This window comes from Excalfactoria chinensis, chromosome 3 (assembly GCF_039878825.1).
Source record: "Excalfactoria chinensis isolate bCotChi1 chromosome 3, bCotChi1.hap2, whole genome shotgun sequence".
NCBI lineage: Eukaryota > Metazoa > Chordata > Aves > Galliformes > Phasianidae > Excalfactoria > Excalfactoria chinensis.
The window spans coordinates 44,470,544-44,488,137 of NC_092827.1; the positions used below are offsets into that span (position 1 = coordinate 44,470,544).

The 17,594-nt window shown below is 37.6% G+C and overlaps 2 protein-coding genes across 2 annotated transcripts in view; one reads left to right on the forward strand and one right to left on the reverse strand.

The window, feature by feature from the left end:
* Positions 1–17,594, forward strand: part of NT5DC1 (5'-nucleotidase domain containing 1) — a 124,729-nt gene that overhangs the window by 1,549 nt on the left and 105,586 nt on the right. The window contains exons 2-6 of the mRNA XM_072333238.1: positions 724–815; positions 2,490–2,561; positions 4,007–4,113; positions 6,346–6,425; positions 9,536–9,617. Of these exons, the coding sequence (XP_072189339.1) occupies positions 724–815; positions 2,490–2,561; positions 4,007–4,113; positions 6,346–6,425; positions 9,536–9,617 (433 nt within the window). The remainder of the gene's footprint in view (positions 1–723; positions 816–2,489; positions 2,562–4,006; positions 4,114–6,345; positions 6,426–9,535; positions 9,618–17,594) is intronic.
* The window catches only part of COL10A1 (collagen type X alpha 1 chain), a 34,948-nt gene continuing 32,650 nt past the window's right edge, over positions 15,297–17,594 (reverse strand). Inside the window, exon 3 of the mRNA XM_072333237.1 lies at positions 15,297–17,412. Within this exon, the coding sequence (XP_072189338.1) occupies positions 15,551–17,412 (1,862 nt within the window). The 3' untranslated portion in view covers positions 15,297–15,550. The remainder of the gene's footprint in view (positions 17,413–17,594) is intronic.

Sequence of the window (17,594 nt, forward strand, 5' to 3'; positions counted from 1 at the left end):
TTACAAGGGCAGATAATGGCAGGACAAGGGGAAATGGTTTTAAGTTGAGGGACGGAGGGAAGATTTAGGTTGGATATCAGGAGGAAGTTCTTTACTGTGAGAGTGGTGAGGTTGTGGATACCCCATCCTTGGAGATGTTCAAGGCCAGGTTGGTTGGGGCCCTGGGCAGCCTAGTCTAGTACTGGATATAGAGATTGATGAATTTGTCTGCAGCAGGAGGGTTGGAGCCTGTGATCCTTGAGGACCCTTCTGACCCAAGCCATTCTGTGATTCAGTGATTCTGCGTTCACCATCTACAGTTGTTGATTGTTTTAGATGCTACTTGTTGAATCAGGGGAACCATGACATTAAATTAAATAAATAAAGAAATAAAGACTTGGAAGGGGGATGTAGTGACTGGCCTTTGGTGCTTACCATCTTCTTTTCCCAGCAGTCTTGAAGCCCTAGGGCAGTAAGGTAGAACGCTATACACTTGGCTATGCTACAAAAATTGCCCCAGAACTATTGCGTGAGCATCTTGAGCTGTTTTCCAGCCTACCAGAAATAACTCAGGCACTACTGGGAAAATATTGTAGGGGCAGGGCCCCCAGGCATCCTGTTTGCCTCTTCTTAGGTGGTAATAAAGTTCACATCTTCCCAGGGAAAGCAGCATCTTTAGATACCTTAAGCAATGTAATTAATGTCTTTTTAATTTTTTATTTTTTTTTCTTTCCCCATCTATAGCTAATATATGATAGTTTTGCTCAGTATCTGGTAACGGAGAAGGGTTACAACAAGGACTTGCTGACTCTAAATCCAGAAAGCTTAGACTTCTGGTGAGTATCTTGAAAATAACATAAGCTTTCTTCACATATCTTCCATTTTACTATTTGTAGTATACTTTTACGAAGCTTGGAAAGCAGCTTCTTAGACAATCATTAAGACTGTCAAACCAAATAGATAATTTCATATTTTTTTACAACAAGTATTTAAAAGCACAAGTACTTCTCATGAAATACTTCTAATTTGATGTTTTGAAGAGACAACTGAATATTCAAGCTTGCTTTGTGCTTTCTATGAACTCCCCAGAAACTTTGTGGTTTAACTTGCTGAGATGCATCTCCCTTTTCTTCTACCTTTAACTCAACAGTAACCATCAGAATGTAGTCATATCTCCATGTTTCTCTTTACAGATGTGTTTTTGTTTATGTAAGGCAGAATAATCCCAACAGTCTTCTCAGGAACTGAGGAAAGGTGACATACCAAGAAGTAGCCCTTGAGTGATGCTTTAGGCACAAGGCTGTAATGTAAGAAACTAAAATGCAAGTTTCTTGTCTGAATTCAGTAGTATCTGAGGTAGAACTTTAACACGAATCACTGATGTTCTGACTTTTATAGGTTATTATCTATGGCAAGAGTGTGGGGACTTGAAGGTTAGGTTATTGCTGTTTGTTTTGGTTTTGTTTTTCCTGAGGAGAAGCACAGGTGTTTTGTTTTCAAGTTGTTTCTACAGTTCAGTATTTGACTTCTGAGTTTCCAAACATATCTGATTATCATGTCATAATCAGGGTTTCTGTATTTCTCATATTTTGAGGGCTCTGAGGCATGAAATCTGGATGTCAACTAGATATATCCTCCTTGGTTCCATCCTGAAGCTGGAGATTCCTTAGTGAGGATATGCAAGCCCATAGTGCTGATAGCATCACACTGATGCTAAGCACCCAGGTGTCATGTGTAAAAGGATAGTCTACTTGCTGTGTTCGTAAAACAGTCTTTCCTTTGGGTACCATATAACACAGAATGAAGGAAGCATTACTTTTTCTTTTATCTTTTCCAATATTATTCTAGGTACTGAACTCTGATCTCATTTTTCAAATAACCTAGTTTAATGTGAGTGCGTTTTTTTTGAAGGGTGTGAATTTACTAGGTGAGTTAGGAACTACTATGGCACATCTGTCCCACTCAGTGTACCCCTCACCCTGTGAGCACAGACAAGCCTGACAATGCCTCTGCTTCACACACTCTTTAGATATTCTGTTGTCTCATTGGGAATGACATTCTATCTCTCTCTTCCTTAATACTGGTGCTACTGTTGCAGTAGTAAGTAGGGGAGATCAAGTCAAAATGTATATTTAATTTTCTTTAATAGATGTAGTGGTTTAAACATAGCATTTCTTAGTTGTATATGTTCAGACCTTAATCCTCCAACCCTATCTATATGAATAATCACACTGAACTCACAGAACAATGGAACTGGATTTATTTAGTAGGAATTTGCTATGTAAGTGAAATCCAGCCCTCACTGTAATGATATGTATTTGCATACGTTACTTTCAGACATGGGAGTGCTTGAGGGGCTGTGATTTGTTGCTTTTAAGTGGCATTATTATATAGCTTCTGTTACTGCTTATCACTAATTCTGATGCAAAGAGGTGTTCTTCTGAAAACGTTCTTCTTGTTTCTTCCTTAAAAAAAAACAAAAACAAAAACAAAACAACAATTATTTTTAGTTGTAAAGGCTTGGCATGGGACCTTGAAGATGGAAACTTCCTGAAGCTTGCGGAAGATGGAACAGTTTTGAGGTAATACCGGCTACGTGTGTTTATTGTTAAACAAACATGAACATCTTACCTCTTTTTGAAAGTCACCTCAGTTATATTAAACATCTAAAATACTAGTTCCAGTATATATTCATTTATGTAAAAATTTAAATACTCTTGGGTAACTTAGTGTTCAGTATCTCTTAATGTTATAGACCTAGTATTTTCATAATATTTCCATACTAGCTGCTAGGAAGAATATATAATTTTTGATAAACATCTAAAGATTGAGTGCATACTGATCTTGAAACTAAATTCACTTTTTTCAGTGGCTACCAATGTACTCTGTCCAATTCTGCTAAGATCCAGGGTAAGGTTTTTCTTTGAATTCTGAGTAACTTGAGTCAATCAGTGCTAATGACTAATGTTAATGACAGAGCAATTGTCTTTGTACCATACTTATTCAGAATTCTTGCAGATTTGCTACGTGTAGTTTAAATAGCCTGAGGTAAATTGAACACAGAAACTGACAGGCTCTCTTGGAGAAGTCTGTCTTTTTTTTCCTCTTAAAAGTTAAATCTTCCCTTGAGTCATAATTTTAGTACAGCTTTTCTTCACCCTTCCTTCTTTTTTCTTTATTTTAAAAACAAAACAAAACAAAAAAGCATGAGATAGAAGATGCTAAGGGAAATTAGATCTTATTGAAGTGTTGAAAGGTGTCCTTGGCAGTACTGGAAGAACTAAGTGATCTTTAAAGGTCCCTTCCAAAACAAATTGTTATATGATTCTATCAAATAAGGAAAGAAATATCTGCGAGTCTTTATTATGCATCCACAAATTCAGTTAATACCATGAATTTCAAAGAGCTACATTTAGGATTCAAGACAAGAGGATATATTAATGTAAAGGGAGGAGTGTTAGAGGATTAGTTATCTGTGCATTTCCTGCATTTCTTTCAAAACTGGGTAATGTATGTTCTTTAGGGACACAGTTTGATGGTCAAGTTAGTGGATTTTTAAGTCCTGAAAAGGCTTGTACCCATTGCTGTATTACATAGCTGCTTTGAGGTCTCAAACTAGAATTTTATCACAGTCCTGCCCTGCATTCTGTGAATGTTACCAGGCTTCAGAACAGTGTATAGGCTTTCTGCTCTGTGTTTTATTGTGCAGTGTATATTGATAGTTCAAGTATAATGTCCTCATACAATTGAGAACATTCGAGCAACACAGAGTGATTGTGTTAGGAGGTGAGGCACAGTATCCATGCCCTCAGCCAACCAGACCTTTGTGAACTAGAACTTATACTGGGGACTGTATTGTATAAGATAAAAGCTTAGGCCCTAGCAAACTTCAAATTGGTAACTAAAGTGAAGATAAACTTGCATGCACTTCAGTATTCAATTGCAGTTCATTATTGTTTCCTAGATCTAGTCTGAATGTTTTTAACCTTCTGTTTTTGTTTTTTTTTCTCTATAATGCATCAAATAGGGCAAGTCATGGCACTAGGAGTATGACATCTGAAGAGATTCTGGAGATTTATGGAAGGAGGGAATGGAAGCATTTTAGTACAGTCAGTGGAATGCTTTCCCGCTCAGGTAGCTATACCTCAGAATGTCCTGGTCTATGAAATTGCTTTGGCACCTTCAGTGTTTATCACAGTGTTAGTTCATCCTGCATTAATTTAAATTAAAAAAAAAAACAAAAAACAAACAAAAAAAAACCTCAAGATAAGAATTACTGAAATATGTGAATGTTTGGGGCAAAGGTTGTTGTTACATTTTTAACTTCTAATACTTAAATTTAAATCACCAATTATAATGCAAGTAATGAACAAGCTAACAGTGTAGGCATGTTTTGGTTATAGGGATGGGCACATTGTTTCTTGTTGAAGTAGTTAAGCTGAGAGTCTCAATCTCATTTAGGAATAATTTAAAAAAAAAAACAACTCAAGTTCTTAATTGTTGACATGTTGCTGTCAGTGATTTACCAGAAGCCTGTCTGGAAGAGCAAGTATGGAAACACAGCTGCTCATCTTGTGGTGGTAACTGTTTACTTTTTAGGTGGTAGTCATGTTGTGAAGGCACTGTAATTAGGTTTCCACTTTTAGTAGATGCCTTGTACTTTCTCTCAGTTTTTCTTTAAGATTAGTAATTGTGAGTGATGCACATAAAGGTAAAATACTCGCTGTTACTTGCATTGTCCTGTGTAATAGAGATATGTTCTTTGCCATTTTGCTGTCATAAATTCTTTTGTCATCTGTATGCTAAACTACGGGTAATCATTTGCAACTGGGTGGAAAAGTACCTCAGCTATATGTACAAAAGAAACCTTTTGCATTCATTATTTATCTCTCTTATGAATATTAATCCTTGTTTTGCTGACTTATGTCATATATGTAAGAGGTAGCACAGAGGAGATCACAACAAAAGCATCACCTGTTAAGTCATTTTACTCCCAGAAAAGAACTGCTGAACGTGATGTTAGTCTGAGAGAAGTATATGCATACTTCTGACTTTTTCATTCTTTTTTGGGGTATCATACAATGATGTGAGCATGCTTCCCACTGAGCAGTTTTACTGTCTTTATCATGTGTTTTCAAAGGACAAGACTATGGAAAAGCCATCCTTTCTTCTGTGGTAGATGATTCAACCCAAATACCCAAGCAGCACCTGAGGGTGTAATGAATCCACATGGGATCCTGTCTCTGTGCCCATAAGTTTGACAGTCTCAAGAATTTCTTTGCAAATGCTTTGTTTTATACAGTGAAAAAAAGAGAAAATCTGAAGTTAAACGGGTTATGAGATGCTCCCGCAGTTTGCTGCTTGTAGATGACTGTAACAAGGAAGATTTAGATAAGTTCTACAGCTAGAGATGCAGTTTTGTTGAAATCTGGGAATGCTGGAAAACCTCACTGAGAAATGATGAAACAGATTGCTTTGATTTTCCCGTTTTGTTTCAGTGATGTTTAAATAATCCTGTTTGGTAAATAAGGTGCATCTGTCCACTTTGTTTTGGTTCATTTGATTTTTTTACTTGTATTTGGCAAGATGCTGCTTTCAAAGTCACTTACATTGTCTTTCACTTTATGACAAATTGTATTGTCGTGGCATTTTCAAAATAAAACCACTGTTATCACTGAAGCGAAGCAGTCTCATAACCGAGTAGGTCAGCATTATCTATAGGAAATACTTAGCAAAGGGAATATAGCTCAATTCTCAGCAGCATGGAGGAGAGGGGCAAACAAGTATGAAAATTGCCAGATGGTTTAAATTCCCATTAATACCCCAAATTGAGAAGTTACTTAAGAAGGGCTGTACTCAGTAAGAGTTGATCTCTCTCCTAGTAGCATGTTTGCTGAATTGATGGTTGGACTAGATGATCTTAGTGATCTTTTCCAACCGTAATGATTATGTGATTCTATGTAAGACCTGTCAAATGTTTCTGAAACAACTTCTCAAACTCATAGTATTTCTTACTGTTGGGGAAATTGATATTTTGGATGATCTGAGCAACACTGCCTTGACTTTTAAGACTCATTGTTCACTTCCATCTCTTTCACCATAACTTTTGGAATCTTAAAGTGTTTCCTAAAACATCTTACTGCTTTGATGTAAGGTAACTGTTATCAACTGCAAATTATGAGAATCAGAAGTAGAAATAAAAGCTAACAAATGCATTATTAAGTTGGGAAACAGATAATGCTTGTTATCGTACAATTCCAGTAAAAGCTTGTAATGCTATTTAAATGTACTGTTTGTTTGTGATTAAACCATACAATATGTATTTAAAAACTAGAGTTGATTTTCTTTCCTTTTTTTTTTTTTCAGCTAAATACTATCTGTATGATAATTATTTTGATCTACCAGGAGCCCTCCTGTGTGCAAGAGTTGTGGACAGTTTAGATCAGGTAAGAACTGGACTTTTTGAAATTAAATGTTCCGTTATCTTTCTCCTTCCCTACTTCACTTGCTGTATTCATTTAATAATGCACACAAGTAATGCATTCAATGGAGTTAAGGTCTTCTTTCTTGTTTGGAATTTTTCATGCCAGACTTATCAGTGTTTTAAAGCTGTCTCCCAAGTTACTTGTGACTTATTAGCATGGTCATAGTAAATGTACTTCCACCAGAGGGCACAAATAGCTAGGATAAGAGCAAATGAGTTATTTTCTCATAAGTTTATCCTGTGATATGGAGAATGTTCTTCTCAAAAGTCTTTAATCGTACTTGATGGTACTTGAATTAAATCTAAGGAATAATGTGATTTACTAGTTTGCAAGAAAATTTGAGTAGTTGAAAGCTTAATTCCAGCCTTTCTTCTTAAATGTGTTTTGTGTAATAAGTGTGATAATATGTGTGCATAGATGTAAATAAATCTACAGAATACTGTGGTTTTCCAGTTTGTTTTTTTTCTTTCTCTAAGAATTAAGTTAAATTTCAAGGTGGAAAATGGAATTGTTCTAACCTTTCAGTGCTTCTTAGATATATGGTATAGCTTAGATCCTGTGTTTGATATTTGATATCATTTGATTCGGTTGAGTCAAAAAAGAGTTGAAAATTAAATTTGAAGGTAGCTGTGGAAAAGGGCTTTTCTCATTGAGTAAAATATCTAAATGCCCATGAGGTATGGATATAATCTACTATCTGAAGGTAGTAAAGTCATGCAGCACATTGTCTGCAAACTAGAAATGAGAATCATGAGATGGGTATCTGCAATCTCTGTGAATATCACCTAAGTTGATGTTTCAGGCTTAGATCCAAAATAGCATGTTGAGTGGATTGCTGTTTAAGTCCAACTGCTGCATGAAGAATTACCTAAAGCTAGCTTACTGGCAAACACTGAGGACAGGTACGTCATAAGAGTCTTAATTTTGTGCCTGATTAATCTCATTCTTTGACCATTTACGGCTTGGAATCCTCTCTCAGATGTCTCAACCGTATTGTGTTGCTTCATTTTACAGTTTATTTAGACTCGGTGCAGGTCATTTGGTGCTGGAGGTGAAAGTGGATGTTGCTACAATGTGGCTCAGCACATATGTAGTATGATTACATATTCAGTTTATAGGCTGGAGCACTGTCCCTCGAGCAGTGCTGTCTTTATCCAGAGAGTAACTCGTGCTCTGTTTCTCCACAGAGCTGCTGGAAATGCTCAAGCTTCCTCTTCATTAGTTTCTTGAATGCTTAATTGCAAATTGGCTCAATTTCAATACAAGAACCACAGCCATTTTGTGACACTTTTGCCCTGGACACATGCTGCAGTTGTTAAACTATTTTCATATGGTATCAAAATCATCACATTTTAATTCCTTCGTATTCCTAAAGGGAATTGGAAGCTTATATTTCCTCTTCTTGCAACTTGTATTAGTTGCTACTTTTCCTTAAAATTTCCATGAAATGTTCCAGGGTCTGAAGAGTTTCCTACTACTTTTAAACTACTATCCGCTTGTCCTCAGAACAACACTCCTGAGGAACTGTTAGCTTTTTGCACTGATTTTTTTAGAAGAAGCAAGCAAACAAAACAATGAAACAAAAAACAAGGCTAGAGTCAGCCACATGGAGTACGGGTGGAGCTGGCAGTTGAACCGTTGGTAGTATAGGCTACTGCTCTTACCACCAGACAGACATTCCATAACGTCTCATGAATACAGCATTGGATAATGACCTTGCTTAGCAGTTAACTAAACTGACCATCTCTGATGGTCCTTTTTATATATTTCTGCAGTAGTTAGCTAGAAGAATGGATTTGGGATTGAAGGGGGAAATCAACAACACTATCTTTCTTGCTCTTAATCTCTATAGCTGGTGGATCATAAGCACCAATAGTGCTTGTCAGTCATGCATGAAAGGCCTCATTAGTGCTACTTGGTGGAGGTGAGATTAAGGGCAGTCTTTTCTTCTTGAGGCCTGTGTCGGATTAGGCTTGAAATAGCAGTATGCTACAAATAAACTGCATGTCTTTAAATGTTTTAAATTCATTTTCAGTTTCTAAATACATCCTTCTCTAGAAAATGCTTTCTGCTTATAAAAGAAGTCATTATTCAGATACTAGTGCAGTCAGTTGGGCTGGCAGGTTTAGGACATAGGACACAGCCATAAAAGTCTGTCAACACTTGGATCAAAACTTAAGCTTAAGTAGATGTGCAAAATCTGCAACACACTACAAAATACTTTTTATGGTGTAGAAACTGGCATCTGCTTTATTGCTGCCTTGTACTTTGTAACTGATCACTTCTTATAAGCTCAGTGACTAAATCTCTGCCTTATAATGTGTAACTGCACCTGTGTTTAACTCAGTGGTTTTTGAAGTTTGTAGTGTTTGAGTCCCAGAGCACTCTGAGCTGTTTGAGAAGCTGTTTCTCTATCTTAATGGGACACTGGGAGGGCAACTAAGGTCAGCAAAAGTGCTTCTGCACCTGGACAGCTTTCTATGAAAAGTGGGAGACTGATCACATTAAAGATTGTTTTTCCCTCTCTTTCTGCCAGTGCATGTGTTTGGCTACCTGCAAAGCACAATGCAGCATAGTGCTGCTCAGCCTGGCTTCTCCTTAAGTGTTTTATGTGGTGTTTGGGGTGGAGCTGTTGGCAGAAGAACATTGCCACTATGTTATAGTGAAAGCTTTTACAAGTTGCAATGGTGGAAGGTGATATGAGTTCCAGACTGTAGTTAATGTCAGCCTGCTAATTTAGTACAATATCTGCAGCTCAAGGCATTAATTTTTCCAGGAAGTCAGCAGGATAGCTCATTCATTAAGTTGCTGTTCTATCTAGTGCCTCTCTTTGCTGTAAGGTTTTAGGCTACTTATACATATGAGCAATTAGAAAGCAGGGAGAAAGACCTGCCTGCCATTATTCAGAGTTCACTGCTGAGTTCTGAGTCCTGGTTCCTACTGACTAGGACTGCTGTACTCCATTTTCAAAATACTTTTATTTATTAATGGCATTCCTCCCATTGTTTCAGTATGAAAGCTTGAAATGGCTGATACTTGATATAGTGACTAGATTCCTTTGACAATTACAGCACGATGGTCAGAAAAAATATGACTTCTGGAAGGACATGGTGGCTGCTATCCAGCATAATTATAAAATATCAGCTTTTAAAGGTAAGTGGGTTCACCAAAAGCTTACTATAGTAGCCAGAAATATTGCATACGCTTGCCAACACAAATACATTTGCTAGTGCACTGTAGGTTACTCAATGTAGCTTTTACTTTTTCAGGCTTTTATGTTGTTCTATTTACACATTTATCCTGTTGTCATTGGTATTTTTATTTTGTTCAGCTGGAGCTGTTTTGATATTTTTAATAGCACTTTTGGTGTATTACCTCACTGAATTAGAAGAAAAGTATTTGATTCATACAATAATGTCAGCATCCTTGACTGTATTTGATTCTATTCTCATTGTTCTTGTATTTATGAATAAAATCAGAAGTGCTCTGAAAAGAAAGGAAATCAGTAATTCGTAAGTTGTTGTTTTTTTTTTTTTTAATGAGTTTTCTTTAGCCCTTTAGTTTTGATTAGAATTCATTATGTGTTGCATATGGATCATGCACAGTTAGCTTCATTTTTAAAAATAAATTTTACAATAAATTATGCTCTCAAATAACAGTTTAAAGCCTTATCTTTGAAATCATGTAAATAATCAATTTTGCATATGTAGGAGTGTCTTCTTGTGTGTACATGTATACACTTAAGTATATATGTATGCATTGTACCTTACTGTATATGTAAGTATGTAATCTGTATACAGATGTGTGATGTAACTTAATTCTTTTAAACTCCTACCAGAACAGGCACTTAATTTATTACATAGAGTTTTCTGTTATAAAGGTTATGAGGGATGTGCACAGCAGCAGTAAAATATGAAGGTATTAACTGATAAGCATGTTTTTTCTGGGGTGGGATCGGGATAGACAGTATAGACTGTACACGGTACTTCAATGATTGAAGGTGCTAAGCTCTGTCATACATCATTTTGAAAGGCCTCACAGTGGTCTTATTCTCCATTTAGTCACATGATCCAGTGGATGAACAGGAAGTTGTAAGAACTGGATATTATTTCTTCCTTTTTGACCTACCTGTGATATTTGCCTGAAGTAAAAACTTCAGGTCCCTCCTGTGAAATGGGAATAATGTCACTAAACTTCTGCGACAGATTAACACTAAAGACTTTTTTCCACTGGTGCAAGCTTAATGTAACTTTCTGAGATAACTTAAAACTGGCTTCATCCCATTTTCTACACATCAGGAAGCCCCATGCTCTTTTATAGCCCAGAGCCTGGCCTAAAAAGCAAAAACCATGGCTTGGATTAACTCCGTTCCTTCTGTGCCCTGTGAAAGCTTTAACCCTTAAGAGAAAAGTAGCACTCGTTTGCAGTTAGTCTAAGTAAATTTTCTAAAGCAAGCTTTTTAAATGGTCAGCTGGGGAGACGTCAAGTTCCCAAGTTAAAATAGCATCTTGCTAGTGCCATTGTCAGTGATGGAGCAGAACGACTGACCATTTTATTTATTTGAAATTTGTGTTTGCATGTCACTTTGGTTTGTTGTCAGTACGCCCTTGTTTATCTTTGCCCCTTCTCTTTATCGCACGATTTCTTTGATCATTAGTCAGGTGTCTGATGGATTTTGCTGTTCATTGTCTTAGCTATGGTGATTGCCTCAGATAATGACCCAACTATGTATTTTTTTGGATGGCTATTTTAGATAACCATGATTGTCATGACTCTTAGTTTATGAAGGATATCAACTCACTCTGCTAATTATTCTTAAAGAAGTGAAGAACCGAGGCTTGCAGAACAAGCCTAAGAAAGTTCCATGTAGTTTTGTTTCATTAGAATTTTGCTTTCCGAACTCCAAAAATTTCAAGCAGTCTATTAAGAAATACTATTAGCTAAAAATATGATGTCAGATACCAGTGAACACAGGCATTTTTATCTTCATACAGGTCATTTTTTTTACCTAACAATACTTGCAAGAATGCCCTCTGCAATTGTTAATTGAGATAGGCATAAAGCACTCAGAATCCTTCTTGACAATCTTTTATTGGAATATTTTCCATCCTTAACATAATTAGTATTACTTTTTTGTTTGTTTGTTTTTCCACTTAGTTTATATTCTATTCTCATTATAGACATCAGAAAAGAATTTAAAGGAGTTGTCATGTGGAAATCATAATTTATATTATGTAAATATGTAAAAATTTCAGATTTGGTGATTTTGATAAGTTTCTGCAGGAGGAAGTTGCTTATTATAACTTCTTAGAGCACAATTTTGTAAAATGACTTCTCATAAAGACTGCTTTCTTTCTCTTGCATGGTTGCCTTTCCCCATCATTTCCCAAATGTAACTGTAGCATTTATGACTATGTAGGGAGAATAAATACACTTGTAATGTTTTCAGTCAGTTTGTAACACTATATTTCATTTTGGAAGTAGAAGGATCATGCCTGACATAGCAGTTAAAACTTTATAAATTCTGTTTAAATGCTTGGTGGGATATGCTGTCAGCTCTTAAGGGTGCATGTGAGTAAATTGTCTTTGTTTAAAAGGTCTACAGCAGATGAAGAAAGTGCCAGATTGAAAAACCTGTTATTTAATAACTTGCATTTTGAGTTTTGTTGTGGGCTTTTTTAGGTAATTGAGCAATATTCTGAAGTGGCGTGCTTGGATATAGAAAGTGAGGAGCTGAATTTTCTACTATTACAGGCTCTTATATTTTCATTTTAATCTCATGGGATTTCCTTCCAATACCACATCTGGAAAAAGATGTGGTTTTTGGAAGAGCTCTGTCTTCACGTCTTCATATGAAGAGGATATTAGGAAAAAGTACTACAGAAACCCTCAGTTTTTCCTTCTGGCTGTTCTGTCTGAGTTGCATGGCCATCATCTCCATTATGTGTTTGTGTCCAACTCTTCCAAAGCCTGAAATTCACTGGTGATAAAATTCTAACATATTTCACTTCTCATGTAATGTGCAATTAGACAGCTTTAACTTATTTGAAGCACATATCTAAAAACTGAGTTAGCTTTTGTTTTAAGGAGAGTCTGAAACACTTTCTCAAAGTCTCCTCTAAACAGTGAATCCAGAGCTAAATCTTTAAATTCTGCTTGTATCACAGTGTAACATGTAATCGCTAGCTCTTTGGTGCTGAGTGGTTTTGTTAATGGCTTAATGTATTCAGAAACACAGACCCTGAGGTATTAAGTTGTAGACTTGAACTCTTTTGTGCTCATTTGAAGAACAGAGACATTAAAACACAAAACCTGATTTAAAGTGGGCAGACAATGAAGATAAGCAAACCTTACTTTTAAGGATACTGTCGAGGTCTAGTTTCTTGTACTATCAAATTGGAATCACGGGACAGGTGCTGGGCACCAAGTGTCTCCAACAATTTTAAACATTTTGACGAGAAACTGTTGTGTTTTAAACTCCTCTTCATAATCTCTCTGTTTCTGAAATAAAAGTGTAAAAATGTTTGAATGGTTTATTTTATTGTTTTCAAAAAGGTGTTTCTTAGGAGACTTGTAGTTACTAGATGAGGACAGACAATTCACTGAAGTGCCTTGAGTGTTAGTTTAGTTTGTAAGGAAATTATTATGGGATTGCTACTTATAAATTGTGGTACTGTCCACTGCATTATTTTCATGCAAGTGTAGAACATTTATAAGGGTGGTACATACTTGCCTAAGTCTACTTGGCTGCTAAAATAAGATGATCTTGATCTCTCTCTTTAAGCACTTAAAAGTTTAGTCTAAACCATCCGTATCCTTATCCAGTAGCACCTAATAAAAAAACAAGCAAATCAATTCTGCAGTTCTTTCTTAGAAGTTCTTTACTGTTTCCAAAGTATTTAGGTTTTCTAATGATGTGTCAGCCTAATGGTGCTTTCACTTTTTTTATTTTATTATTATTATTATTATTATTATTATTAATCCCTAAGTATTTTTAAGTTCTTAGGAAAGTACTGTTTTCAAATGTACACAGTGTAATAAACATTGGGTTTCCCTTTCATGAAGAAATGATATTACAAAAAAAAAAAAAAAAAAAAATCAAACATAGGCCTATTTACTTTCAGTGCAAGTGATTGAAAACATCCATTAAAAAAGTTTAACAGTTTGAATTGGTAAGCTGTGTGTGTGTGTATATATACAACAGTTAAAGCATATAAATGGTAACTTGTCATTGAAGAGATGTTATTGAACTACTACATTCTGATAATTTATAAACACTAATGCTATTGAGCTAGCTTACATCATACCATTAACTTTTTATTGTTCTGTAACAGACTAATATAGTATGTAGTATTTGAGAGACATGAGTAGGCATGCTAAGCAAATACTGTATCTCCAGACAAATTTATTCTGATCATGACATCCTTTTACCTCGTAAGTAAAATATAATTCCAAGACTACTGTATTTCTTTAAAAAACACAGTATTTGGAGTTAAAAACTTTGCTGCCCCTAAGTTGCTTTTTTAATATTATATATATATAATATAATATAATTATATTAATAAATAATATACTATATAACTAATATATAATAATATTATATATATAATGTATATTATATATAATAATTATTATATATTATTATTATATATTATTGTATATATTATATGTATTGTATATTATTTATGTGTATATATTATATCACATATTATATATTATATATTTTTATAATATATATATATTATATTATATATTTTATTTATATTATTTTTTTATACAATTTAGGAGTGGTAAAGCTGTTCTAATTTTGTATCGACATGCATATGAAGATAGGTCCTCCTGAATTTGGTGATTGTTTTACTGCACTTCAATTATCGTCATTTTACATGATGTTATGTAGGAGCTAAAAAAAAAAAAAAAAAAGCAAACTAGTTTTTTTACTGTAATTTACAATGTGTGTCAAACAGAGCTGTGGTGGAAACTCTGGGCAGCCTAGTCTAGGATTAGATATGGAGATCAGCCCTACATGCAGCATCGGGGCTGGAGCTTGATAATCCTTGATATCCTTTCCAACCCAAGCCATTCTATGATTCTATGAAACCTGAGGGGAGAGTGTAAAGAAGATAGAGCCAGGCTCTTTACAGTGGGTGCCCAGTGCCAGGACAAGAAGTAGTGGGAATCTCCTGTGATCCGTTTTGTGCCATCTGAACATCAGGAAACACCTCTTTACTATAGTATGCTGTAAATGATGAAGCAATGGAACAGACTGCTGAAAGGTTGTGGAGTCTTTTTCCTTGAAGATCTTTAAAAGCTGTAAGGGCTTGGTCCAGGGCAAGTGTCCCTGCTTGAGCAGTGGGGTTGGACCAGGTGACCTCCAGAAGTCCCTCCTGTCCTTAACCTGTCTGTAATTCGTATGTTTCAAGTCTGGTTGCTTTTTTTTATTGTTGGAGGTCTTAGACCTTCAGCAAAAAATTATGATTTCTAAATCAACCTTTCTCCATGGCTGATTTTTTTTGTTAATAGGAAAAGCTGAACTGACTTACAACTGGCGCGTTATGCATTGTAGTCAAATTTTGTTTTCTTGGTTCTTGTTTGATAGCTTAAAGATTAAGGTATATAGAAGACTATTGGCAAAGAAGTGTATTAACTGGTTATTATGATGACCGTGCTGTGTCTGACACTGGTAACTGAAGGTATCATTCAATGTACCCAAGTGTGGTCTAGAGTCTTGGAATGGCTACTTTACCTGTTAATGGGAAATGATAGTTAAAAATTCTGATTTATACCCTCCCTCCCCCCCCTTTTTAAGGAAGAGATATAGACAGGTGTATTATATTAATTCATAAAATTTTAATGTTGCATTCAGTTGGACAAGTGATCATTGTTCAAAACAAATTTCTCATAACAAGTTTCTAAAAACATACAATACTTTTCTACTAGTTTTAAACCAATCTCCTTACTTTCTCATTCTCCTCAGTTTCTGTTGCAAAATTGAAGTTACATGACCTGTTAAGGACATATCACATCAGTGCCCAATTAAAATGTCCTGAAGGAGAGTGTGTCAGGACACTGTAAGTGGGATGCTGTTAGATTTGAGCAAATAGGAAACCTGAGAAAGAAGAATGAACATATTCAGAAGAATAGAGACCATTGGATTCTGAATTTGGTAACTGGAGCCACACTTGGTCATTCTCCATGAGATCAATGACCGCACTGCCAGAGGCCTGGTCAAGGTATCCTTTCTGGTATTCATCATAAGTATACATGACTGGGGAGCCATTTTTATAGAGTGCAACCCAAACATTTGTTCCTTTTGCATGAATGTGATAGGAGAAATAGTATAGTCCAGGGATCCTGCAGGTAAAGATTCCTGTTCTGGGATCATAGTGTTGCTGTCTGTTGTACAAGATTTTGTCAAATTTGATGGGGACTGTTGCCCCAGGGTAGGCTTTTGAGAGAATGGCAGTGAAGGCAGACACTGGCATTCCTGTGAGAGCTTGGTTTGCTCCTGCTTTCATGAAAGACTCTCCTTTAACATAACCTTCTGGGATTGTGGCTTGGCCAGGGGGACCAGGAGGACCTGGGGGACCTGGCATGCCAGGCTCTCCACTGTTGCCTTTTGGCCCAGGGGGTCCGGGTGGTCCCATGGGTCCTCTTAAACCTTTTGTAGCAATACCTGCTGGGCCTGGCAGTCCTGGTGCTCCTGGCTCACCTTTTGCACCAGTGGCTCCTGGCATGCCAGGGGGACCGATGGGGCCTCTGATCCCAGGTATTCCTGAAGGTCCTCTTGGGCCTGGTTCACCATTAATACCTGGCACTCCCTTAACTCCTTGTGGTCCAACTGGACCAGGCAAGCCAGGTAGGCCAGCATGGCCAGTGTCTCCTTTTTGACCAGGGAGACCTGGATGTCCCTTAGGACCAGCAGGACCCTGCTCACCTGGGTATCCTGGTTTTCCATCTAATCCTGGCAGACCTCTATCACCCTTGGCTCCTGGGAATCCTGCAGGGCCTGCAGGGCCCATGTCACCTTTGGGTCCAGGTAAGCCATTCTCACCAGGCAAGCCTTTGAGTCCTTGAGGGCCCATGTTTCCTGGTGGCCCAGCAGGACCTGGTTCTCCTGGCATACCAGCTGGGCCTTGGTCTCCTTTAGGTCCTGGAAAGCCAGGAGGTCCTTCAGGTCCTCTGTGTCCCTTCATCCCTGGCAATCCTGGTTTTCCAAATCCTGGAAGACCTGGTGATCCAGGCAAGCCTGCAGGTCCAGGGAATCCTTTGGCTCCAGGGATGCCTGCTGGTCCGGGTGGTCCCATTGGCCCAGGCTTACCGATGCCAACTTCTCCAGGTTCTCCTGGTGGACCCTGGGGGCCTGGGATACCAGCTTCTCCACGTGCCCCTGGTAAACCTCTGTCACCTTTCATACCTGGCTGACCTGGAAGGCCGTTTTCTCCAGGCTTCCCTATCCCAGCAGGGCCAGGGAGACCTTGGGGTCCCTGTGGGCCTGGAAGACCTCTGTTACCTGGGCGACCTGGAACGCCAAATCCCATTTCTCCTTTCTGTCCATTTATACCAGGAACACCTGGTTCCCCTTTCTCACCAGGGGGGCCTCTTGGCCCTTGAGCTCCTGGAGGGCCTTGTGGTCCTGGCTTTCCAGGGACAGAAAGTCCTGCAGGGCCAGGAATGCCGGGGGGTCCTTGTGGCCCTCTTGGTCCTGGGAGCCCAACAGGTCCTGCTTCTCCTTTCTCACCATTTAATCCTCTTTCTCCTGGCTTCCCTGGCAGACCCGGCATGCCTGGTTTTCCAACAGTGGAGAATCCAGGTGGTCCTGGGGGACCAGGTGGACCTTGGGGTCCAGGGCTTCCAAAGCCTGGTTTTCCTGCAGGACCTGGTTGTCCTCTTGGTCCGATAGGGCCTGGGGGACCAGGGGGGCCTTGTTCACCCCTCATCTGCACACCTGTATGAGAAGAAACAAGGTCAACCATAACATTTTGTAGAATCATTTAAGTTGTAAAAATCCTTCCAGATTTGCACATTTATTGCACGGTGGAGAATTAGCTTCATTTGTGCTTCACAGAAATCAAATGTTTGACATCACTCAGAAACTGAGCTGGCTTTCACAGTGGAAGTGACCTAAGA